Source organism: Chelmon rostratus, chromosome 12 (assembly GCF_017976325.1).
Source record: "Chelmon rostratus isolate fCheRos1 chromosome 12, fCheRos1.pri, whole genome shotgun sequence".
NCBI lineage: Eukaryota > Metazoa > Chordata > Actinopteri > Chaetodontiformes > Chaetodontidae > Chelmon > Chelmon rostratus.
The window spans coordinates 26,022,507-26,048,170 of record NC_055669.1 but is presented as its reverse complement, the minus strand read 5'-3'; the positions used below and the strand labels follow the sequence as shown (position 1 = coordinate 26,048,170).

Below are 25,664 nucleotides of genomic sequence, written 5' to 3'. Positions count from 1 at the left end.
CGATGGAGTCCCACGAAGAGGACGGCTCCGCTGTGGACCCCAACACCTACCACTGGCCCGTCTCAGATGAGGGGGAGGCGCCGGAGATGCCTCCCGACGGCCGGATCAGCCCCCTGCAGCTGCCCCCCACAGGCATCAACATGACCGAAGACTCCAACAAGCTTCGGATGCTGGGGGCCACCAACCCGGCGATGCCCCCCATGCCTGACATGGCGATCTGTGACATGCTGTTGAACGCGCCAGTGCCGCCACCAAGCGACCAGATTCCCTTTTTCTGCCTCTGCTCGCACTGTAAAGGCACGATGGGGCCCAAAGGAGAGACCGGAGACCGGGGCCCCCCAGGTGTGTGGACCGCTTTAAATGATGTGATTGAGTTCTGCATTAGAAAGCTGACAGCAGCTGTGGACGACCCTGCTCACAGATATCAAACTGCGGCGTAACAGCTGCTGTCTGTCAGGTCTGATTCATTCACTCACTTTAACAAGAATCTTTTTGTAGAAAGATTAAATGTTTCCTTATCAAAGATAATCTCGTCAAACTGTGATGTCAACAATAAGACTCAGTGAAGGAAGTTTGTGTAGAAACTCACCTGACTGTAATCTTTGACCAGGTGCACCTGGGAGTCCAGGGAGAAGAGGAATGATGGGGTTCAAAGGTCATCGAGGATTCACAGGCCCTCAGGGGATGAAAGGTGAGTTATGCTTCACTGTAGCTGCACCTACAGGCCAGCTCGGACTGTCACTGAGGGTCCGGTCATAACCAGAGCCCGTCACTCAATGACCAATCCTGGACACAATATCACAAACACCTTGAACTAAGAAGTGACATCATCACAATGATGAGCGAGCAGATGGATGTCAGCTTCAGCGGAGAAGCCGATCGTTGGGTCTATTCTAGTCTGACACAAAGACTGGAGCGGGGAAACCGGTCGCTCTCAGTCCTTCACACTGTCTCGCTTCAGATTTGTGGGGGAGTCAAAGCGGCTTCTGCCACCAGATGGCGATATTCACTTTCTGCATGTAGTGGCTTTAAATTCGACTGAAGACAATGCCGATGTCTGCTCAGTGTCATTTAATGTTCCCTGTTTATGTTTTGTGGGACCACAGGTGAAAATCTATCATCAGACACCGACCAAGTCTAATTATTTTTCTATTTCATCTTCAAACGATTCTTCAAAACAGGCCAACGGACTCGATATAGGAATCGTTGCTTTTCGCTCAACACAACATGAATTTAGCTCATCTTAACGCTGGTCATCTCGTCCTGCTTTTCAGTTTTTTTTTTGTAGTAAATTTTATCTTTGTCTGTTACAGGTCAGAAGGGAGACCTGGGGGAGAAAGGGCAGCCTGGAGCTGTCGGTTTCACCGGGACGAAGGGCGAGCGAGGCTTCAAAGGTCTGCTGAGGTCACTCTATGTAAAAGATCAGTCTCTGTTACCCCGTGACACCACTATCACTGACAGTTTCATGATCGAAGGTTAAGGCTGGTTGGGTTCAGGCTCAAGCATGTTGAGACAGTTATTTCATTAATGTCAGTGGACTTCAGTAAAACTACAGTTAATATCCACGTGGTCAAGCTTAAGGAGAGTTATAGACTGTTGGTAAGAAACAGGAAGTAAACAGCAGTCATCTCGAATAATTAATTAGACCAATGTTCTGTTGACCCGTGCATGCCTTCCACAACAAGTCATCTTTAAAGTTTAGTTAGGTTTCAGCACAACAATAACTTTGTTAGGCGGATCAACAATCGCGGTTTGGGTCAAATTACTTGTTTAAGGTCTGGGGATGATCACGGTCACGGTTAAAAGAAACCAGCTGACTGTCGGTAGGAAACAGGAAGCCAGTGGTAACATTTTGTTGACCCATCAGGCCTCCTGCCTCGGTTGCTCGAGACAGACAAGAGTCATACTTCCTGTGAACATTAGAGGGCGATGTTATTGAACAGTAAACATACTGTACATTTGTTGAGCTGACGGCTGCTGTCGGTCAGTCTCACCAGCAGATCCTCTGGTTAGAGAGACAGATGCAGTCTGGGCAGATGACTCCTGAACTGCAGACAGTTCTCAACACAGGAAGTGATGAACAATGTGGGGATCCTTGTAAAGAAAGAAAGCAACACGCTCCTAATCTTGTAATATCTGCTCGTGGGGCACCTGAAAGGAAAATCAAGATGTGAGGGTGTTAAGGTGCTTCAAGCTTGACCACTCAAACTTTAACGCAAATATTCTTGATGTGTTTTTCCAGGAGAAAAAGGGGACAGAGGAATGGTTGGCCCTGCAGGTGCACAGGGCCCGCAGGGAGAGACTGGCACATGCCCCGCCTCCTGCGAGAGTGTCCCGGGTCCATCAGGTGTACAAGGCGCCCCTGGACCAGCTGGAAGCCGTGGCCTGCCTGGGGTCCAGGGACCTATGGGACCAAAAGGTTTTAAGGGAGATAAGGGTGACCTGGGTAGACCCGGTGACCCCGGGATGAACGGCCAGAAGGGTGATCAAGGTGAGCAGGGGGTGTGTGAGTGCACAGACGGCAATGATGGGGAACAAGGACAAAAGGGGGATAAAGGGGACAGTGGTGACTCAGGTGCCGAGGGTGCACAGGGTGTACAGGGTCCCATGGGTCTAAAAGGTAACATGGGTCCCATGGGGCCACCTGGGCCCTGCTCTCCGGCCATCCAGTCGGCATTCTCCGCACGTATTAACGAGTCGTTTCCAATGAAAAACTTGCCTGTTCCTTTCCCAAACGTCCTGAGCAACCAGCAGGGGCACTTCAACCCAATCAAGGGCATTTACACAGCCCCTGTCAACGGCACCTACGTCTTCTCCTTCCACCTGGCGGTCGCCAAGAAGACTCTTAAAGTCGGCCTGTACGTCAACTACTACCCTATGGTCAGAGCAACAGAAGGAACCGACATGTCCACCACAAGCCAGACTATCATCCTTCACCTCAACATGGGAGACCGGGTGTGGATGCAGGTGAAGGATGAAACCACCAACGGCATGTACACCGACAACGAGAGCAGCTGCACGTTCTCTGGGTATCTTCACCACCCCGACTCCTGCGAAATGCCCGTGATCCGACACTATCACCTGATGACACCGAAAGATCATGTGGAAACCTATAGCTGGGATGGTCCTACAGGCACCCCCACCACCTCACCATAGCAAGCTCCACACAGTCAGTCACACAGTTATAGATGAAGAATCCACACACACACCTAATCACACACTCAGTGTGCTCATAGCTGCACGTTTTAAAGGAGGGGTATTCTAGAGAAGCAGAATCGCTCATTCTTAAGACAAAGGTCTTGCAGTATTTTACAAGCCATGAAGCTGGAACTCCTCAGTGTACAAGCCAATCAGAACTGACCCTAAATGTGATGTCACACAGGAAGCAAGCGATGTCATTCAATATGCAGTCTCCTCCGGTCGTGGACTGAATCTGGGTCGTTCTAGACATTGTCATTGGTTGGAGGTTAAAGGGTGGAGAGTTATTACACTGCAAAAAAAGAAAGAACTTCCTCTTTATCAAGTTTAATGGCCGTTCTAGTGAGCAGTGACTTGACATTGACATCTGTGGTGAAAACTGAATGTGATGAAAGGTGGTTCAGATGTTCATGAACTTTGGTGACCCTCTGACCTCATTTAGCGCCATCATCAGGTCAGAATCATATTTTATTTTAATATTTTAATTTAAATTGTTTTGTGGTTTTTTTTGTTTTGTTTTTTTTTTGTATTGGAGTAATATTGAAGCAATGTGAGCAGGGAAATACCCCCCCTTTAAATGTGGAGATAAATTCACTGTTATGATTCAACTGAAAGATGAAAATGCATGTAGGTCGCATGTGCCAGCTTGAAAAATGCATCTGATCATGCACTTCAAACACTTAATAAATGGCTAGATCACCGAGCTGGCCGCAGACCCTTTCAGTCATGTGTGGAGTTGTTTTAAAAGCACTTTGCATCCTCTGAGTGATTTTACGTTGAATCCTTGAAATCATCTTGCTGCAGCTTAATGTTCGAGCCTTTATCATTTTGCCTTTTCAAATGCCGATGATGCACGAAGTTTGATGCTCGAGAAAATTTTTTTTATTAAAATTGCAATCAGAGTTTGTCAAACCTCCAGGTCAGGATGAAAGAAGGGCTACGTGTGAATATTCAGTTTCACATCTTGGATTTTGGCTCATAAATCTTTAAGTTAGCTAGAAACAGCTTTACAGTCCAAAGAGTCCAAAAAACAGCTGAAATCAGTCCAAGCTGAATCTTACCTTAAAAAATTTTTATTTGGAGGAAACTTTTGGTGGGATCCAATTCTGAGCTCGACCCGCAGGTTGATCCAGTTTGAAGCTCACATTAATTCAGCCTTATCTCAGTCTGTTTTAAAGCTCTTTCCAGCACATCAGTTATCTCTACACTGATGGTAGTACGATGTTTTGCTCACCTTGCTGGTCTGAAACCAGCCTGAGAGCTGCTAACTGCAGCTGATTGTCCATAAACTGATCCAAGGCCTTACACCCGACATCTAGTCCAATCTGACAGCCATAACGGACCGCCAACTGTTCGACGCTCCACGAGCATAGAGCAGAGTCAGCTGACGAGGTGGATCATAGATATGTGAGCCAAAACTGTGAATAACACTCCTAAACTTTTACTTTACTGTTAGGTGAGACATTACAGTACTCAGAATAATAAAAGTACTTTTTCTTCTTTACCTGCTTTCAATCAGAGGGCTGATTCAGCAGCAAAGAATTTTATTTTTCATTTAAAAAAATGTTTAAGTGCTATTCAGATATGTAAATATGTAAATGAGCACTGAGTTGTTGAGACAGAGGTTTGATTAGATGAAGAAGTTTGATGAAGAAAGCAACATGGTGGAAAAACCAGGAAGGCTCAAGATGCAGCGCTGATGTCCAGGCAGGGTCCTGGGCTGTTTGGAAAGCGCTGGACGTGATGTGTTAATGTGTTTTTAACAATGTTCGGCTGACTGACTACATATAATGAGCTAAAAATGTCTTCAGAGATACAGACTGCAAGAAGAAAGAGCGCTGGGTGTGTGCAGGTGAGGTCGACCAGGTAGCCAGAGCGTAAGCAGCACGCAAAGAGGAGACTACAAAGATGGCCGACATCATCGAGAACTGTTTACAAACGGTGACGAACGGTTCCTGCACAGGTTACCTTTAACATCCAAACACTCTGAACCTGAGAAAACACACATTTCTACACACACACACAGTCCTGCTGCCACAAACACTCACTATAGCACCAAATGTAGATTCATCCGCCGCTGAAAATAGTCCCAACAGATGCTCAGCAGCTGTTAGAGGAACCTTTTAAACAGGAAACTAAACATTATGAGTTGTTTTCAAAGATTTACGTCTTCAGTAGGAGCCGATGAGCTGAGAGCCACAGACAGGAAGTCAAAAGTACTGAGAGACGGAAAAACATGTTGGTTTGACAAAAACTATATAGATGACTTCTGGTCTTATATCAGTACACCAGTTGTAAAAGAAGCCTCTGAATATCTCGTGACTCAACAGGCAGCCTGAGAAACAACACTACACCAAGAAAGAGCAGCTGACCAAGAACAGATCAATCAGCTTTTATTGTCAGAGTTCAAACTGCACAGTCACATGGAGCATCACATCTCCTCTAAATGCCAAATGAAGGTTGGCCTTCTGCATTAAAGCTGCTACAGTAAATCTCAACGCATCAACAAGCAATTACAAGGAATCATCCCATATTCTACTGAAGGACCAGATCAGTGGTTTTGCATGTTAGCTTGTTAGCTAAAAGAAATCAGTGAGCTACAGTATTAAATGTTGTGCACTACTATTAGCTTCCCACCACAGTATTATTTCCTCACACTTAGGTGTGGTGGTGTGGGTGTTAGTCAGCAGGTGCAGTCCCTGTAGAAATACTCAGACTTCAAAACATCATTTTAAAATTTTGCCCACGTCCACACACACATGAGCACACGAAATTCACGTGGACCCTCGTGGCTCCACAGATACATGAAGCACACCTGAGCTTTACGGCTTAGGAGCCGATTGAAATGGAGCGTGTCATAGTCGAGTACCCACTGAGAATAAACACCAGCTCTGCAGCCCTGCGGGGCCTCTGGCCTCTTCCGGCTCACAGGTCTGGTTCTTCAGCTGCACCCAGACCCTCCAGCTCTGATCAAACCTGCTGCCTCAGACTGAAGAAAGACGTTTTCCAACAGGGAGAGACCAGCTGCTGAAGAAAGTGGAGCATCGAGCAGACATCGTTCTCAGGAGTTGGTAGAGACCAAAGCAGAGTTAAAAGCAGTCGTAGGTACATCAGGTGGACACAAACACGACTCCAACGGGGTCATCATGTTGCTCTGTGTCTGCTGGATGTGTCAATAAGCCATTCAATCAAATTTTTTAGTCAGGTCAGAACCAGACTCAAGTGACAGCAATGAGGACAACAGCAGCTGAATGCTAACATGTTAGCCTCAGCAAAAAGATAAGCTGGTGGTTCCTAGCATACTTGGTGAAGTACATCTAAGTGGTGCTAAAACATGCTAAATCACAGACACGGTCCTTTAATTCATCAACTTTTTTCTAGCACAGACTCCGAGGCGACTCAGACTCCCAGCTGTCTTTGTTCCAGCCGCTGACTCTATTTCTCTTTGGGCGCCATGTCGTCACCACCCGACACGTTCCCGTCCTCTTCCTCGTCATCGGCCATCCCCTTCAGGTAGGAGCGCTTGAACTCCTGGAACTCCATCTCCTCCTCCATCTCACTACAGACGACGCAGACACACAACAGCAGCGCTGTCAGCATGCAGGAGAACACCGAGACAAATTCACAGCACAACACAGCGTTAACCTGCAGCCTGCGGCCGGTCTGTCTCCTCCTGTTAACCACGAGGTATTTCAGATTCTGCTTCAGTTTTTGGACGAATCCAACTGTTCAGTTATTTACACGTCTGACCTTTAGGTGTGTTTGACGGGCAAAAGAGATTAAAAAACATTCAAATGATTTTCTGTATTTATTTTTTGTGTGGAACAGCAGCTTACCTCTCCTTCACTGTCAGCAGCAAAATAAAGAGAAAAACCAGAATGTTTAGATTCAGCTCGAGTGACGGCCGGCTTTCTGTCAACACACACACACACACACACACACACACACACCTTACCTGTATCAGGTTTAGGATGCATGAGTTTGAAGGGAACTTCCAGGCCGACCTCACTGCAACACAAACCCAACAAACGAGTGGGTTAACGAACTAATGCACAATGCAGGAGATAATTATCATAAAAACGAGTTGATAAATATGCGCCATCATCAAAAAAAAAAAGATATAAAGCCTCAAACGGTTTAAAATAATATCTCACCGTCTCATTTTGAAACAATATCTCATTTTTTCAAAGGTCAGTGCTAAAGATTTAGTTGTGGGAAAGACGAGTTGGAGGTGTGCAGATGAAAATGAAAATGTTGCGTTCCTCGACTCCTGTTTGAAATCTGTGATAAACGAGGGCTTAAAATGTGGCAGCAGGGTCCTGACAGTGACGCCTCAGAGGCGTCTTCCTTCCTGCCTCTGAGAAAATGCTGAACTACGTTCTGTCATTTAGTTGTGAAAGTGACGGGATGGCACACACATATCACACACTCACACATCCTCAGTGTAAACAGTAACTAGTAGAAAACAAGTAGACATCGACCCACCTTGATCCCATCATCCTGTGGGCGTGGCAATCGAGACAAACACAAAAACACAAAAAGATGTTGAATAGTTTGATAGTTTGATAGTTTGAACATTTGACACACTGCGGCGGCAACGAAGCGATGAGTTCAAGGTCCACCCAAAATATAGCAAGTTAATAAATACAGAATCTTAGTTGAACCTGTCAGTACTGTGAACACGTCGTCCTCTCAGGATATACTGAACCTGTAGTCACTGTAATTTCCACATCCAGCAGTTACGAAACAACATGATTGATGATATTTGGAGACATTTATTTGTCTGTGTCACCTGATCAACACCAGTCCAGCATTACCACACACACACACACACACACACAGAGGCGACTCACCCTCCAACAATGAGCTTCACCATGACTCTGTATGAAACCATGATTCCCAGAACTTCCTTCAGCACACCCTCCTTGATGCTGAAAGAGAAGAAGAGGAGTTAAATGAGTCAGGACTTGTCAACACTGCTTGCGTCTCTGAGTGTCCCTCACACGCTCGATGATGCCAGATTGGTGTCTTCGTGCTTCAGTTTGCCGTCCAGAGCGATGCCGCGCCTCTCCCTGTTGTTGGCCAGCAAAGGCAGCAGCTTGTAGTCTTTCTGCAGGGTCGCTCCCGGAGACACCGAGTCCCTGAGACATGAGGACACAGATGCACATTAAACAGCAGAAGGACACAGAATACAGCAAGCAAGAGCAAGAGCTACACCAACACCTCCAGCGATGAGTAATGACTCAAGTTACACTTTATTACAGAGCTTTTAATCTTATAATAACAAGTTTTATCCACAGTGCAACTACACAGAATAAATAGTGTTAGACTGTGTAGGCCTATATATTTGAATATTGTACACAATGTACTATGTTTTTACAGATGATTCCTTACTTTTTGCTATTAATTTCTTTAAAAACACCATGACAGGTAACGAAAGCATGGTCACATGTCACCTGTTTATTTACTGATGCACAGACTGATCAACAACCTGTGAAAATATGATCAAATCAACAGGAATATGACTCAAAATGTAAAGAAACCCTTTGAATTTGGTTTAATTAAACCGGTCGATGCATTTAAGATGTCCCTGGTCAGATCTTCAGGCGGGATCAGTTCTGGATGAGCACTGTTTGGGTCCAGGATCACAGGAGTCCTTGTCCTCGCTCAGGTTGCCCGGGTGTTGGGCCTCGTCGATCAGAGCTCCGGAGGGCAGCTGTGGATCATCCAGCAGGAGGCGCTGCTGGACTCTGTAGCTCTCAGCTCCTCCTCTGTGGCTGTGACTGTGTCTGAAAGAGCTGCAGACTCTCTGCTCAGAGCCTCCAACTTCTGCTTCATCACCTGACTCTTCTGCTCCTCTTCCTCCCTCAGTGCAGCCACTCTGGCCTCTTCTTCCTTCTCTTGAAACTGGTGAAGCTTCTTAAACTGCTCCTAAATCTGCATGTCTACGTGTTCTACCTGACCTGCAATCTTCATCGTGTGACTTTTCTGTGGCGTTACTTTCCAGCCACTCCTAAAGAAAAGCTCATTGTTGAACACGCAGACCAGCTTGATATTTAATGAAACAGAGCGGCCATCACTGAAAACCCGGTCTGAACGTTTTCGTGTGAACCAGTTTATCCAGTAATTCCAGTGAAAAGTGAATGGTCAAGAATAAAAGGGGCACTGTGCGTTGAAAAGCACATACCCGGGTTCTTCGATGGCCACACACTTGACGTAGCTGTCGTTGGAGTACAACACCACCGTGGCGACCTGATCCACTGAGGACGACAAGAGGAGCCGTGAAGGAACAAGGTTACATTTACACCAGGTCTGACTTTATTGACATGCAGCAAAGGTGAAATATGCAGATTACAGGCCTCATGCAAATCTAACAGGAGTGTGTGTGCATGTTTGCACGAGCAGGACGCATCATGTTTACCAGAAACGATGATGTTCTTGATGTTTTTGTTGGAGTTGTTTGTGACGCTGACGTGCACGTTGATGGTCTCGCCATGATAGTATATCTGGAAAAGGCACCAAAGGTCAGAGGGAACAGCTCTCAGCGTATCAGCTTCAAATCACAGTTAATGAGTTGTAAAAAGTAAAAATCACTGATGCCCTTGTCAGGAGTGTGATGCAGAATCCAGATGTTGTCGTTTGAGATGCAGGTGTGAGGAGTTATGAGCATCACTCTTTCCTGACTGACGGCCGCTGAATGTCGTCAGCGTGGAAATAAAAAGCACGATGAACGTGGAGGCACCCACCTCTTTGTCCAGACTGGCCTTGACATGAAGCGGTTTATCCGACATGAGGAAGTCCCTGGTGGTCTCGACAGAGGGCGCCACTCCCACGCTCTCTGGAGCATACTGGACCTTCCTGAGCATCAGCTTCACCGAGCTCCTGTCGGACAAAGTAGAGAAAAAGCAGAAATAAACACGTGTCTTCTGATGCTGACTCGGTGTCATTTCGTTGCTACCCTGCAGGTTTTTGTCTGTTTTAAGATGAAATGAACTCTTCCAGTTGTGTATCGTCAGCGCAGGTTAGCTGAGACTCACCTTTTGCGTATTTTGGCGTCCTGGCTCTCAGCGCTGAACGCTTTGATCTCAAACTCCACAGCACATTGCTACAGAAGGAGAGAGGAGAGGCGTCACCATCCCGTCACGTGTTCGCTTCGTCAGCACCGGTTTGAATCCTCGGTCTGGATCTTACCTTGCCGACATCATGGGCCGCTGGCTGCATAGCCACTGAGCAAGGCAGGTTGTCAGGAAACTGGGAGGAGGAACACACAGAGGCGGTCAACAGCTCAGTCTTTCAGGTCACCACATAATAACTCCTGTTCTCTGTCAGGGCTGGACCTCCTGTCTGGACTGACGACCCTGTTTTTAAAGGCTGCATCAGTTCAGTGTGACATTTTCACTTTTGTGTGAAAATGTTTTTGCTAACCTGAAAGACCTGACACAGCCCACAATTTCTGTCTCTCTGTTCCTTCCTTTTCTGATCTGCAAGCAGCAGAATCCCCAAAAACTGGAGATTGGAGGATTTTTGACTGACGGTTTTCAGTTTGCTGATGGTTAATTAAGATTTGAAGCTCAGGACTTTCACCTGTATTTCACTGTGGTGTTTAATCTCTACAGAAGTGACGGATTTCTTCTTACTGGCCAATCAGCGTCTCACCTCGAAGAAGAACGGGTAGGCGTTGTCTCCCAGCTTGCGCAGCAGTTTGGCCTGTATCTTGGTGTGGACTCCCTTCTCACGGTCCTGCAGAGGCGGGTACACCTGGCGGGTTGACAGGTACAGCTCCCTGCGGAAAGCGATCCCCATCACATCCATGTCATCTCTGCCGTACCGAAAGGTGCAAGACAGGGTGACGAACGCTGGAGGGCAGAGGACAGACGGCACGACAATCAGGACACCTGTCCATCACCAGGTGTCAATCAGGACACCCGTTCATCAGCAGGTGTCAATCAGGACAACTGTTCATCACCAGGTGTCAATCAGGACACCTGTCCATCACCAGGTGTCAATCAGGACACCCGTTCATCAGCAGGTGTCATTCAGGACACCCGTTCATCACCAGGTGTCAATCAGGACACCCGTCCATCAGCAGGTGTCAATCAGGACATCCGTCCATCAGCAGGTGTCAATCAGGACACCTGTCCATCACCAGGTGTCATTCAGGACACCTGTTCATCACCAGGTGTCAATCAGGACAACCGTTCATCAGCAGGTGTCAATCAGGACACCTGTTCATCAGCAGGTGTCCAAACTGAAGGACTGATGTCCTCCTGTGTTCACGGATCAATATGTAGAACTCATTTATCTGTACCCCCCACATGCAATCCATGATAAAAAGTTTTGGCAGTATATTTTTATGCCAATATTTTTTACAGTTCTTTGTGGCAGTATATTCTTTACATATTTTTTTTTGTTCTTTGTATAAAATGTGTACATATTTGTATGGTCAACTTTTATTTTGTATTTCTCTTTTCTGTTGTTACCTGGCTGGGGATGAATAAAGTTTTATCATATCTGATCATAAACTGGACTCATTCAAAGCTGAATACGTTGAGTTCATAATGAGAGACTCATTTGCTTTTCTATTGTTTGTGTACATACAGGGACAAGCGTTTTTAAACGTATTATTTTAGGCTACAAACACGACACAGCAGAAAGTGAATGACCTCTACACATTTCAGTCCTCACAGGTGTGCTGTGGAGCTTTGAGCAGCTTCAGGTGAAATGAGTCCCTCTACGCCCGAGTGCTACTGACCTTTCCTCCCCTGCAGAGCCTCAGGATCAATGAGGATGACGCCATCTAGTGGTAAAAAACAAAAACACACACACACACAAACAAGGTCAAGGCCCGAGTTCAGCCCTCTTGGTCCTCCAGCAGCTTCAGGACACAGTACGTCTGAAGCTGTTGTGTCATTTGGTGCTACATGTTATCGGTGATAAGCAGCCCCAGCTCATGGATGGGAATGTCAGCGTCTTATTTAAGCAGGAGAGAGGTGAACTTCTCTTTGATTATCCTTTCATCATTTGCCAGGAGGAATCGCACAGCAGCATTTAAACATGGAGCTCATGATACTACACAGAAAAGTATCCTAACAAATATGGGCAATTCTTTTCTAGAAGAGCAACGTAATGAAAAACGTCACATCAAAGAACATTTATAGAGATAATGTGATATCATCCCCCAACTTTTCCCATAAAACAACATTTCTAAATGTCAGACAAAGCTGTTTGTCTCTCTAAAATTTGCTGAGTATGCACAAAAATATGAATAACACAAAAAATTTGAGCAACGTTTGAGTCGGTGCTGTGATTTGAGAAGCTCTGCATATATTCTGCAGAATATACAAGAGCCACAGATCAACCAAATAACACATTTCTGGGGCCTCACTGGGAGCCTTTGGTGATTTTACCTGACCCCCCCACAGAAAGTGGCTCTGGCTACAAGCTACAGACACCTTCAGTCATCAGATCAGCGCTGAATAGAAGAGATTTATGTCCAGCAGACTCAGGTTTGATGCATCGGGAGGCAGAAAAACGGCTCTGACTCCGAAACAAGCTGGAAGCCATGACGCTACGTCATGTGACTGCTGGTTTCCTATTGGCTGTTTTTCAGCAGGTGAACTCACCCACTGGGTCCACAGAGTCAATACGGTCGACAAAGTCTCTTTTCCCCATGTAGACTCCGACCTGCAGCAGGAGAACAGACATGATGAAGATGTGCGGCGTGGTGGCGTCGGCGGTTCTTCACGGCGGCCGAGAGCAGCTTCACTGTGAAGCTCAGATAAAGAAACAGCTGCTTGGTTTTTAATTACCTTTTTACCTTTTTTTAGTTTCCCAATTTTCTATGAATGGAGCCATGCTGTGAGCAGAAGCCTGTTTACTGTGAGACAGCTGTGTGATTCCTGCATCAAATCCTCATCAGCATCAGGTCAAACAGGGCAATAAACTGAAAGCCTGGGATGAACCACACAGGTATTAAAGTAACAGCCAGCTGACGTCATAAATACACAAAAACACTGGATCACTTTCATGATTGTGTTCTATTTTACTCGCATCAATGAATCAGACTAGAAAACATGTGAAAACTGGGACGATGATGAATGAACTGAGTGTTTATTCTGTAACTCTGTTGCTGCTGAAGCGTCTTTCGGTCAGAAAATCAATAACTTTAATGAACAAAAACACGTAGTATGTGCTGGGGTACTGGTACAACCAGAATACTGAAACAAGCCCTCGCCTTCTCGTCCAGGTGTAACCTGACAGACTTCGGTTCTCTCAAACCGTCACCTGTCACGTGACATCGAGCTCAGTTCAGCTCACGTTGGCGTGACTTTGTGTCGACCTCGTCGGGGTTCAGGCAGACGAGCAGCTGAGCCGCTTTACAGAATTAAATGCAGCGAGACGGAAAATGTCCCCGAAAGACCGACATTTACCGATCGGCTGCCTCTGAGCTCATCGTCCTCGCCGGCGTTCAACGAGCAGCAGACATTTAAGAACAACGTCAGCAGACATACAAAACGTTTCCTCTTCAGCTCTACAGCGTTTCTTCTGTCAAACTGAGCTGCAGAGATTAAACTAAAGTCACTGCTTTAGTTTCATGAGAGGAAACAAACTGCAGTCTTCTTTCCTCGCTATGATAGATGGGTTGCCATGTTTGAGCTCTAGCTTCAGCTAAAGCCAGCTGGTTAGAGCTGGTTCAGTTTTTTGGCAGGTCTCATTCCCACCCTGGATGGTGACTAGCTTGTTAGCTAACAACATGTATGTCACATAGCTTTGGAGCGTCTGGAAGGTGGATTTCTGTCTTTCAGTGGACGACCAGAAACTGGTGTCCACCTTTACGTCTGACTCTGGTTTCCACAGCGGAGACTTTAACATGTGATCCTCTGAGGAGCATAACTTACTCTGTCTCTTCAACATCAGCTGTTCAAGATCTGACTTTCACATCAGTCGACTGCTCATCTCCTCAGCAGTCGAGTGTTGTGAACATCTGCAGTGATTCAAACCGAAGCTGAGGGTCTGCTGGCTGACATCATTCATCTAAAGTGCTTCACTCACCGACTTGTCCTTGCAAATCTTCTTGAAAACAACATTTTTGGGGCTCATGTTGATGCAGATCGAGTCAGCAGCACCTGATGGAGAGAACGAGACACACGGACGTCAGGTCGAAGCTCTCACTGCATCGTGAAGCTACATTCTTTATTCTGCCTCAAAGAGCCATGTTCCTCCCACACAGGTGAGATCTCTGCTCGGACTGTGCAGTCAGGTGCACATGGATGACCCCTCCCCCCTCCAGTTAGCTTTCTTGCACCTGTTTGACTGGGACAAGTTGCACCTTTGTGATTAGTAACCATCATAAAGTACGAGGGGCCAAACTATCAGACCGTTGCCCCTTCAGGTACAAAGTGGTACTACAAGACAGGACGGGCTGCAGCTAGCTGTTAGCGTGCTAACTTCAGTAGATATCTGCAGCACAGCACAGAGACGTCTTTCACATTTCACCTTTAAATCAAATGTTCAAAAACAAAAAAATATGAGTTATTACTTCTGATTTGCATTAAAATCTGATCTCCAGCCAAACCCCAGAAGCACCACAGCACTGAGAGAACAGCTCCAGTCTGCCAACATTTCCACTCAGGGCTGCTGGATTACACTGAAGACCAGTTTCCAGATAAATGACTTCTACTCGCTGAGTTAATCGAGTCGAGACGACTGAGAGATCTGAACACGCTTAAGTCTGCTGAGCTTCTTAATCCTTTTAAAACCTTCTCAGACATGTTTCACTCCTCCTCGCTGAAAACCAGAAAATCTCCTTTCATCGTCTCCCAATCAACAAAATAATTAGAGAAACGTTTGATCCAATTTATATGTTCAAGGCTTCAAAAGACGCTAAACTGTTGCTCCCAAAGTGGGAAGGTCAAGACGACAAAAAATGGAAAAGTACAAGAAAGTAACAGCGATGCACTTTAAATACAGCAAAACAAAACTCCATCCTGTGCATTTTATAGTCAAATCAAGTCAGTTTTATTTCTATAGACCATAATCAGATTTATCAGCAGCAACGCGTGACACCTGTTATCCTCTGATCTGGATGAGAGGTTCTCAGTTTGAGTCTCTGTTCGTTGTTGAGTCCCAGAAAGTCAGTGTGGACGAAATGAAATCACAACACAACACACAAATCAGCTTCTTCCGACACAAATCAGCTTCTTCCGACAGGTAAATGTACATTTTCTCGTTTGCAGCGCAGAGTTTAAAGGAATGTAAGACGTGCGACTGCCGAGATGTTTTTAGAATCAGAAAGACTCACCTGTGTTGCAGAGGTGGAGGGTGTGTTGTTGGATCGGAGGGCGGCGTCGGTCGGAAAAGCTCTATATGTAAACACCCGCTGTCCGTCACAGCCTCCCTCAGCCCCGTCAGCCAATCAGGTGAACTTTGACCAAGCGTCGGTACTCTGGCTCACCCCTCGCCCTCCTCCAGACAGATGGATGCAGAGTTCCTGTGAATGAGCCGACTGAGAGGATTGAAGCTGGTTCCCCTTCGGTCAGCACAACAGGGCCAGATTAGAGAGAGAGAGAGAGAGAGACATCAGAGACGTGCAGGAGAGAGAGATGGGACAGCCTGCAGGTACATTAAACACAAGCACGAGCAGATGATCCTCCACAAACACGACAAACTGCTATACGAGTGTATTTAGATATAAACCATGTTTGTACCTTCACACTGGAAACGTGCTGGAGCTAAAGCTAACAACCACGGTGCTGGTTCCTTCATTTCTTTGGCTTTTGTTGGTTTTGTCGACACGTTTCATTGCAGTGAGAAGCAGGACGTGGTTTGAGTTTGTTGGCCAGCGTCCTGTTTGCTCTTGTCTGTCACCTGGATGAAGTACCTGTGTCCTGTGTACAAACGGACAGTTCATAATGTCCCACTTCTTAATTTTCGGAAGTTTTCAAGCTGATGTTACATCTACAGGCGTCGTCAGATCTCAGAGACAAAATAAGGAGAATAGTCCACAAACAACGTCCTGACCTGAACCTGGATCCCAATACCTCAATCCATCACTGAACCAAATTTAATTCACTACATGGCCAAAAGTATGTGGACGCCTGAACTTCTAACCGTATGCGACACTGTAACGTGATCCCAAAACCACGGGCCTGAACCCTGCAGAGTTCAGCTACATTTAGGATCCACTTTGTCTTTATTTTTTTTATTTCTTTAAGAAAGAAATATTGATAACAACAGATAACTGTTGATAAAAGACTTTTAGATTCAAGATTTCTTTATTGTCATTGAGCATTACATGTCAATGTAATTTGCATTGCAACCCCCGTGTTAGAAACAAGATAATAAGAAAGATAAGAAAGATGATAAAATCAAATTAAGATACTAGAATAAAAATAACCAACATGCAGTAAAAATATTTGTAAATGCAATAAAAATATACCAGAAATGAAAATATACTAAGACAATAAAAATACACTAAACAATAAACAATAGACAATAAAATATACCAGTGAAATGTACCAACAGCAGGTGAAATATACTAAAATGTCTTTACTGAATGCAAATGGATGACCATTTAGTTCAGCATGTGTGTACTTAAATGTAAGTAGAAGTCTGACTTCTCATTTTGTCAAATTAATGCAGAATAAAGCTGCCAGAAACCCAAAACACAAGAAACGTGACACAGCTACTGTTTCAAAATGTACAAATCTTCTGATAACCACTGAGAATATGATCACAGGACAGTTGGAGGTCGTGGAAAATAGAAGTTCATGATTTACGCACATAAAAAAATAATTCCACTGAAAGCCCGCCTGTTTTCCTGCAAATCACTGAAGATATTTTCAAGCATTTTTATGTTCCACAGACAGAAATGATTGACTGTGTGAAAGCAGCACATCAACGTCTTCAGCTGTGGTGGCCCAGCAGAGACGTTTTCAGCAGGATCACGTCTCCTGAAGCCTGCAGTGCAGCCCCACAGCTGCAGCTTCCACCAGGACGGAGGGTGAAAAACATCCGATTGATAACGATCAGCACTATAATTCTTTATCAGGAAGTATTTACTCTAGTTACTGGTTACCTCTGGCTTTCATTTAAAACCATGAATTATCATGTGACGCAGAAAAATTCAGACTTTTGACAGCCAGAGTTCGTCCTGAGGCAACCTGAAGGTTGAGCAGCAGGTTTGATCCAGTCTGCAGTGTGTGTGTGTGTGTCTGTGTGTGTGTGTGTGTGTGTGTGTGTGTGTGTGTGTGTGTGTGTGTGAAGGTCTATACATAGACAGAGTGTTGCTGTGGAGCTTTAATCCACTGTTCTGCCTGTCAGCAGGTAAACAGACAGAGGTGGATTACTGCCCTGCAGTGCATTAATCGTCACTATTACACAGGAGATTACAGCACCCCCCCCCCCCCCCCCCCCCCCCCCCCCACACACACACACACACACACACACACGTACTACAAAATGATTCTAAAGAGACTCCAAATCACTATCACTCCACCTGTGGGTCTTCTGTTAGAGGGATGAGGGGCCTTTCACATGCTTACACTCAGGGGCCGTAGTAATCATTACAGCAAGTAATCCATGATTGTTCTACTGGATTACATCGTCAGTCACCAGGCTGATGAGTTAAAATACAACAAATACATTAATGAACTTGAAAATCTTCCTGTGTGTGCTTCCAGCTACTGTATGTTTATTAGCAGTGTGTCAGTCTGTAAATGCTGCACAGAAGGCTTCTGAGGTTCAACCAATCGAAAGAGGTCATCTCGCTGTCGTATGGTTCAACTAGAGATGAAACTATTTTACTGACCGAGAACATTTCAATTTCAATAATTAATTTAGTCATACTTTTTATTAATATATAAAAAAAACTCAATAACTATTCACCCCTTGACGCCTGAATTTATTTTGAATTATATTAAAAACTTAATTCTTTGTGTTGTTGCTTTCAAATTGATCCTAAATTAAGAGGAGTTTGTTCATTTTTCTGTAGCACATACTAAAGATATAAATTTAGGTATGATGCAAATTAGCGACAACAGGCGTTAATGCCTGTTGTCGCTAATTTGCATAAAAATACCTTTTTTTTTTTCAAAATTCTTAAATGTGCATCATAAAAGCCACAAAATTGGCTTACGACCATTACATTGTTACAACAAGTCGAACAGGGGTTCTTTCACTTTGACCGGTCAGACGAGAAACCAGTGACTAAAGGTTCCTGGGTGTGTGTTGAATGTGCACAAACCGGCATCAGAGGAATGCAGCGCGATTCAGCTGCAATGTGGATTAAAGCGGTGTGATGCAAATATGTGGATCATAATGCAGATGCAGACACTTCACCTTTAAAAAAAACCCTCAAACACCATCATGTCATGTAATACAAACTTTATTCACACAAAGATGAAGTCCTTACAGAATCACACAATCTTTAACAATCACCTGTGAATCCTCGGAGGGTTCAGATTTCAGATTCCACGTCAAAAACTCTTAAAAAAAATAACCACATACAGCAAAAGGACAGGAAAAGAGCGTCTATAGTTCATCAGCTATGAATGGAAATCCTGACGGTGGAGGACAGGGTGTGTTTACAGTACATGTAAAGGTGTGTGTGTGTGTGTGTGTGTGTGTGTGTGTGTGTGTGTGTGTGTCTGTCCTCGCTTCAGCTGCCCCTGACCAGGTTACAGTCGGGACGAGCCTTCAGGAGACGACGCCTGCGTTCAGACGTAAGCTCTGGGTGCGTCCGGATCTGACTTGGCTGTAGCCGTGTAGACCTTCTGAGGCGGGTTTCCATAGTAAGCGCTGCAAAACAAGAGGGACGACGTGAGACCACAGAGAGGAGCAGTGAACAGTTTCAAAGCAGAAGGTTTCAGAAGCCTTTCGTCTCGCTAACACGAGATTACAAAAAAATCCCCACATCCCACAAGTTCAGTCATTGCATCCTCTCTCCTGATTGGCTGCTGACAGCTGGAGGTCGTACAAGCGTCCAATACAAAAGCACTTTAGTCGACTTCACTAAGAGGTCGTCGAATCAGCCAATAGAAACGAGTCGCTCTGCTCTCTGCTTCCATCGCTGTTTGAGGTTTATTTAGTCGACTGATGAAACGTGATGTTTATGAAAACAAAAAAAGAGTCCGCCATGTTGCAGCGCCATGTTTCTACAGTAGCCCAGAAGGGACAAACCAAACACTGAGTCCAGAGAGAGACTCTGGTGTTTCTGCCTCACAGTGAAAGCCACCGTAGCTTCTCCTACGCTTGGAAAGGGAGTGGTGAAGGTATTCAGCTGGCTGCAATCTGCAACCTTACCACTAGATGGCATTAAATCCTACCCACTGGACCTTTGACCCTCCTGAAAATCTAGTCTTTGATGACCTCCAGTGATGTACAGGTGAACTCACTGTTGGGTGCGGTCACAGGTGCACAGAGAGTTTAAATTAACTAACCACAGCAGACCGAAATGTTCAACAAGAGAGTCATTAAATTACTGTCAGAAATATGAGCATCAGTTTTTATTCTGTTAGCACTCAGGTGAGGCGTGCAGCACGTACCCTTTCTTGCCACCAGATGACACTCTACTACAGGCGCAGCAGAGAAAACCTCCACCCAGAAAACTCAGGGAGCCTCCCCCCCATCCCAGGAAGAGGCCAGTACCAAACTCATACCTGCAAACACACGACAGAGTGAAACAACCTGCGCACACACACACACACACACACACACACAGACGACAGAGTGAAACAACCTGCACACACACACACACACACACACACACACACACACACACACACACACACACACACAGACGACAGAGTGAAACAACCTGCACACACACACACACACACACACACAGACGACAGAGTGAAACAACCTGCACACACACACACACACACACACACAGACGACAGAGTGAAACAACCTGCACACACACACACACACACTCACACACATGACAGAGTGAAACAACCTGCACACACACACACACACACACACACACACACACACACGACAGAGTGAAACAACCTGCACACACACACACACATACACACACACACACACACATACACACACACACACACAAATACACACATGACAGAGTGAAACAACCTGCGCACACACACACACACACACACACACATGACAGAGTGAAACAACCTGCACACACACACACACACACACACACACACACACACACACTGAAAACGTAAGAACATTTGAGTGTTGTCTGTTCTGTTTCTTGCACACATTGATTAAAGCCCTTTTCTCTGGTAATTGGTTATGGTTGAGCGCTGTCGTCGACGTGTGCTTGGATCGGTCTAAGTCTGACGGATGTGTGCTGAGTCGACTCACTTCTCACCACCGTAGTACGGATCGTGGAACTCCTGCACGACTCTGAAGGCGTACCAGGAAACTGCTGTAATGCAGCACAGACCTGCAACACACAAACCACAGCATCAACACAAAACTGACACGTTGGCTGCCTGTGTTTCCTGTCAGATCTCTCAAACTACTTACTGAAGCTGTGATTCAGGTTTGCCTGCTCTCCATATTTATTGACTCAATTTCTGTATTTTTTCTCATATTTATGTTTTTTATTAATTTTCCTTATTTCCTTAAAATGTTCTTTCTATTCTGTTTTGCCTAAAATGCCTTCCAGCATAATCTTCCCATTGTCCTGACAAGCTTTTAATGTGAAACACCTGCAGGAAGTTTTCAGACTCACCAGCCAGGATGCTCAGGACTCCTCCCCCGACGGCGATCTTGGCCTTGGATTGGTCGGTGGCCGAGCCGATCTTGATGAACTTCATTCCCCCCAGAGACACGATCATGGAGCAGAGGCCGAGCAGCAGAGAGACGATCATCAGACCGCGACACCCCTGAATGTAACCTGCAGAGGGAAGAAACCTCCACGTTTACATCACAACACTTTGACCAATCTGCTCGTTCAGCTGCTCAGTTCATGGAGGAACATCACTGCCATCAGGTTTTTTCTCTTAGTATTAGAAAAAAGTCAAATAGTTGATATACAGATAAAGTTATGAGGATAAAGTCCAAATTGTGCCACTTTGTGTGTGTTTTTTTTAACCTGATACACATTTGTGTTTTGCCATAGATACAATTCATTAAATGGCAGTGCCTAGCTATCTATATAATCTATAATTATGCCTCCAAATTTAAGACTTTTAACTGCAGCAAACACATTTTTTAAGGCCTGTATTTACTGTTTGTGACAATTTCTTAATTGTATATTTTTATAATTTGTATTTCCATTGAATGATAAAGGTTTTTTTCAGGACATGTAGACATGACACGCCAGCAGTGGAAGATGTGACACGTTCTGTATAACCGGCTTTATGTGTAGATCAAAGGTCAGAGGTCACAGACGGTGGAGGGGACAAACATTTCAGTGAGCGCAGGATGATGAGGGAACATGTCAGCCAGAGCCACAGCGAGGCTCACTGGTGTGTTTCAAATGGAGGAAGAAGATCTATCGGCCTGTGATTCACACACAGGACTGCTGGTTTGATTCTGGACCAGAGGTTCGATGTCAGTTCACACATTTATCTTTGTGCTTCTCAAGGTAAATTCTTCCAGGACGCCACTTTATGCTAAGTACAGGAGGTCCAAGTTGAACCAGAAATATCTAAAATAATATGTCGGGAGGTTTCAGCACACAGATCAAACATCCAAACATCCAAATCCACTACTGCTGGGCAAGACACTCTTTCTACAGTGTCTTGACACACTTTCTATAGTGTGTGTGTGTGTGTGTGTGTGTGTGTGTGTGTGTGTATGAAGTGTTTAGAGATGTGTTTATACATATATATAGATTTTTTTTTAACTTTTACAGTTGTAATTTATTGCTCCGTTTGTTCCCTTTTGCTCCTTCTTGTTCTTCCTATTGTTCTTATTTCCACGTCCATTTGCTATTTGCCCCACATCCCCCTTGTGTGTTCTGAAGAGCTTCTGTAAGAGAGAATTTCGGCATTGTGAGATCAATAAAGTCTTATCTAAAGTCTTATCTATCAGTTTGACAGTTCACCTGCTTTTGCTTCAAAACCAATAAAAAATCAATGAGATCGTATTTTAGAGTCCAGAAACGGGTCATGCACTGGTTAGTTTGGATGTTTTAGGCTATTTTGCTTCTCAAATATTTCAAAGCAGTAGAAAGAAACCGTCAAAAGTTAGTTTAGTAAGTAGTTTCATGTTTTCTGCTAACTTTATTAACCTGCATTGTTTCTTAAACAGAAATCTTCTCTGGACGTCTCTGCAGTCACCTCGCAGGAAACGTAAAAACTCTGCTGCTAAAAGAAAAGGGAGGAGCTGGAAGTAACCTGTGTGTGTGTGTGTGTGTGTGTGTGTGTGTGTGTGTGTGTGTGTGTGTGTGTGTGTGTGTGTGTTTCACAGTGCCCGGCTGTACTGCTCAGTCCGAGTCATTAGATGACCTCTGATGGCGATAAAAACCTGCCACGCCTCTTTATGAGCCTCAGAGTTTCAGGAGAGATGAAGCTGGTCACGAAACAGTGAATCACACACGGTGATAATCTCAAGTTCAGCTTCAATGACTCCGTCGGATTCGTTATATAAGACTCAGTTTCTCTTCAAGTCCATCAAGAGAAACACTTCCTGTTCACGTAAAGGTTTCTGACCAATGGTAGGCTTTCGTTTCAATGCTGCAACGGTTCGATTTTTACAAACTCATCCAAAAATTCCCAAATTTGTCGGACTGAGTTTCAGGAAAATGAGACGTTTTGGCTTTTTTGTCTACGACTGAGAGGAAAAGTGCCTCTGAAGGGGTGAACTGGTCTAAACGCACCTGAGACGACATTTTTACAACCAAAGACGACTTCAAATGACTTCTCACTCGCTACACACATACTTTCACATCGAAACCCAGCAAAAACAGACGCACATGATACAGATAAACCAAAAACCAGCAGAAGCAGAAGCTACGCTAACGGCTGCCTCTGCTCGGTCGTGAGGACTTTCCCTCCATTTTATTGTCAGTGGAGGACGACGCTAAAAATGGCGTCCGAAAAATAATCTCATAGAGTCTGACACACCATGTGGGAATAAAACACCACATTCATTAAGTAAGTCATGTACACAGCGGTGATCCGTGTCTTTGTACTGAAATGTGACACTAACTGATCTTTATGTTCGTTTTTTTAGGCGGGAAACTTCAGGCTGTAAAATGCAGCGACCTTTGGACGAGTGATTCTGAAACAGCGCAACATGCACGCTGCCCTAGTTTCTGCACAGCGATCTGACTTTTCTAAAGACTTTTTTATGACAGAAGCTCCACTGAACAACTAGTGAGGTTCAAATTGTTAGAATGAAACAGTGTGAAACTTATTGGGCTTCAGAACCTGAAACCTGGTGAATCACACGTGTCCTTCAGCGGCTTGTGACCTCATGTGCACGAGAAATGAGACGATTCAAACTGTAGCATGAAGTCGCTGATTACATTTCCTAGTATCCTTATATAGTCCTCATATCCTGTTCTATTTGGTATCTTTGAACAATTCCACCTCATGTACATGAAAGACTGGAGATGAAAACTAAAAAGCTTTGAGTCGTTGCTTTAATGAGAACTGGAAAAGCATTTCTTTCATTAGGAAGAGGACAACCGTATGCTTTCTATTTTAAAAAACAGAAGGTTTCAGAGGTCATCGTGTCGGTATTCTTGTCTTACCGGGGAGGCCGAGCATCGATTCAAAGTCGCGGCACTCGGCGATGCTGGCGCTGTTCTCGGCGCAGCTGTGCCACAAGTTCTGGAACTCTCTGTAGGAGGTGAGGACGCTGCCGTACACGGAGGAAATCTTCCAGTAGTCGTTGGCCAGCGACGCTCCGGTGACCAGCCAGCCGATTAAGCACATGACGAACCCGGTCGCTTCTATAGCCGTTGACATGATGGCAACTTTCCCAGAAAGCTCTTAAAACGAAACAGCAGAGACACTCAGAAGAAATCCAACGACCACAGAGGGTCTAGAAACAACGGAGCAGCGTCACGAGGCCTCGGGGGCTGAGGTCAGGAGCTGTTTGGGGTGTCGGAGGCTCTGGTCCGTCTCCTTCAGTCAGCTCCGGTTCATCTGAAGTCTGCGGCTCTAACAGCAGGACTTTACACTCTGCCAGGGGCCATAAAGTGCTGGGAGCCGCTCCCTGTAGTTCCCCACCGCCTGCTACTCAGTATTGATGATGATGATGGTGACAGCGAGTCTTCGGCCACACCCTAAAGGCTGAGTCCTGCATGTTCCTGCTGTCACGCAGAAAGCTCCAGAACCCAAACATGCATGAGAAAAATCACACACGAGCCAAAGTCTAACGTGGAATAAAATCCAAATAAATATGAGACATAAAGTGAAATATTTGAATGTGTGCAGTAATGAGTTTTGGTTGGTCAGGTGTTAGATGGCTCTGCGCAGGGTGTTTGGATTCGTGGTTGCTAGGTGCTTGCCGGGACATTGTCGAGTGATGCTCACTGAGGTGTACCTGAGGTCTACCTGCTGATTTTCAGAATGCTGCCAGGTGGTTGAGATGGTGTTATTATGTGGTTTCCAGGGCGCCATAGAGTATGTAAAGTCTGTAAACGGTTGCTCAGGTGTTGTCTGGTATGGCGGTGCATTAAGGTTCACGGGGGGCTGGATGAGCTGGATCATCTTTTAAACTGATGTTGTGAAATTTGTAAATGAAAAATGATTTGTAGCCTGAAGCTAAACTTAGCCCAGTGTTTGTTATTGACAACATGACAATAAAGAACTTATTTTAGCCCAAACCATGATAACCTTGCTGAAACCAAGTTCTTCTTGAGCCTAAATCTAACCGAAGCTCATGTCATAAAGGCGTCAGATCAGAAACACGTCTTTGTGTGGCCGTAGGACAAACGATGTGTCTCGTCATTTAGTCTGCAGGACTTGTTCTGTAGTGTTGCCGGATGTTTTTCAGGCTGTAGGTCGAATATATTTGCTCTTTGATTCCGAGTAGTTACTGCTCAGTAGTGTGTATATATACGTATATATGTAAGTATATATGCAGCCCGGTCTTGCATTCATAATGAGGTTGCGGTGACAAACATCATGGCGGCCGGGACAGTCGGAGACGCGGTTGATGATATATATGTTATGATATATATATGTCTGATATACGAGACAAATGTGAATACGATGCTTTGGATTATTGACAGCGATCATTGCACAGAGCCCCAGTGAGCCCTCAGCCTCTTCACCTCCCACATATTTCTGCCAATGAACCAACTAACTGTTTATGAACGCTGACAAAAGAAGAAGTCGGACTCTGCAGCAGGAAGTGAAAGGACAATAAAAACAGTTCATGTCCAAATAAGGAAGTCCAGGTTCTCCCCTGCTGCTGATGATGTCAAAGAATAAGGAGTGCAATAATGTCTACTAATGACATCATTTCTTTATCAGATGAGACAACAACAACATTGAAAACTGCTGTTATAAATGGACATT

The 25,664-nt window shown here is 45.0% G+C and overlaps 3 protein-coding genes across 3 annotated transcripts; 1 reads left to right on the top strand and 2 right to left on the bottom strand.

Annotated features, from left to right (window-relative positions):
* The first annotated feature begins 2 nt into the window (after nt 1–2).
* On the top strand, nt 3–3,156 carry LOC121614935 (inner ear-specific collagen-like). Its single transcript, XM_041949037.1, has 4 exons — nt 3–342; nt 611–691; nt 1,314–1,394; nt 2,243–3,156. The coding sequence occupies exons 1-4, from the start codon at nt 3–5 to the stop codon at nt 3,154–3,156; spliced, it is 1,416 nt and encodes a 471-aa protein (XP_041804971.1).
* A 2,428-nt stretch (nt 3,157–5,584) lies between these two features.
* On the bottom strand, nt 5,585–15,631 carry saga (S-antigen; retina and pineal gland (arrestin) a). Its single transcript, XM_041948475.1, has 16 exons — nt 15,500–15,631; nt 14,251–14,324; nt 12,822–12,882; nt 11,951–11,995; nt 10,855–11,054; nt 10,390–10,449; nt 10,236–10,303; nt 9,945–10,080; nt 9,620–9,704; nt 9,386–9,458; nt 8,202–8,339; nt 8,052–8,129; nt 7,684–7,698; nt 7,154–7,206; nt 7,035–7,044; nt 5,585–6,757 (listed from the first exon to the last, which is right to left on the bottom strand). The coding sequence occupies exons 2-16, from the start codon at nt 14,296–14,298 to the stop codon at nt 6,634–6,636; spliced, it is 1,194 nt and encodes a 397-aa protein (XP_041804409.1). The 5' UTR covers nt 14,299–14,324; nt 15,500–15,631; the 3' UTR covers nt 5,585–6,633.
* A 2,983-nt stretch (nt 15,632–18,614) lies between these two features.
* cldn15la (claudin 15-like a) lies at nt 18,615–24,104 on the bottom strand. Its single transcript, XM_041949798.1, has 5 exons — nt 23,888–24,104; nt 20,915–21,079; nt 20,542–20,623; nt 19,743–19,856; nt 18,615–18,996 (listed from the first exon to the last, which is right to left on the bottom strand). The coding sequence occupies exons 1-5, from the start codon at nt 24,102–24,104 to the stop codon at nt 18,915–18,917; spliced, it is 660 nt and encodes a 219-aa protein (XP_041805732.1). The 3' UTR covers nt 18,615–18,914.
* Between the last annotated feature and the right edge of the window lie 1,560 nt (nt 24,105–25,664).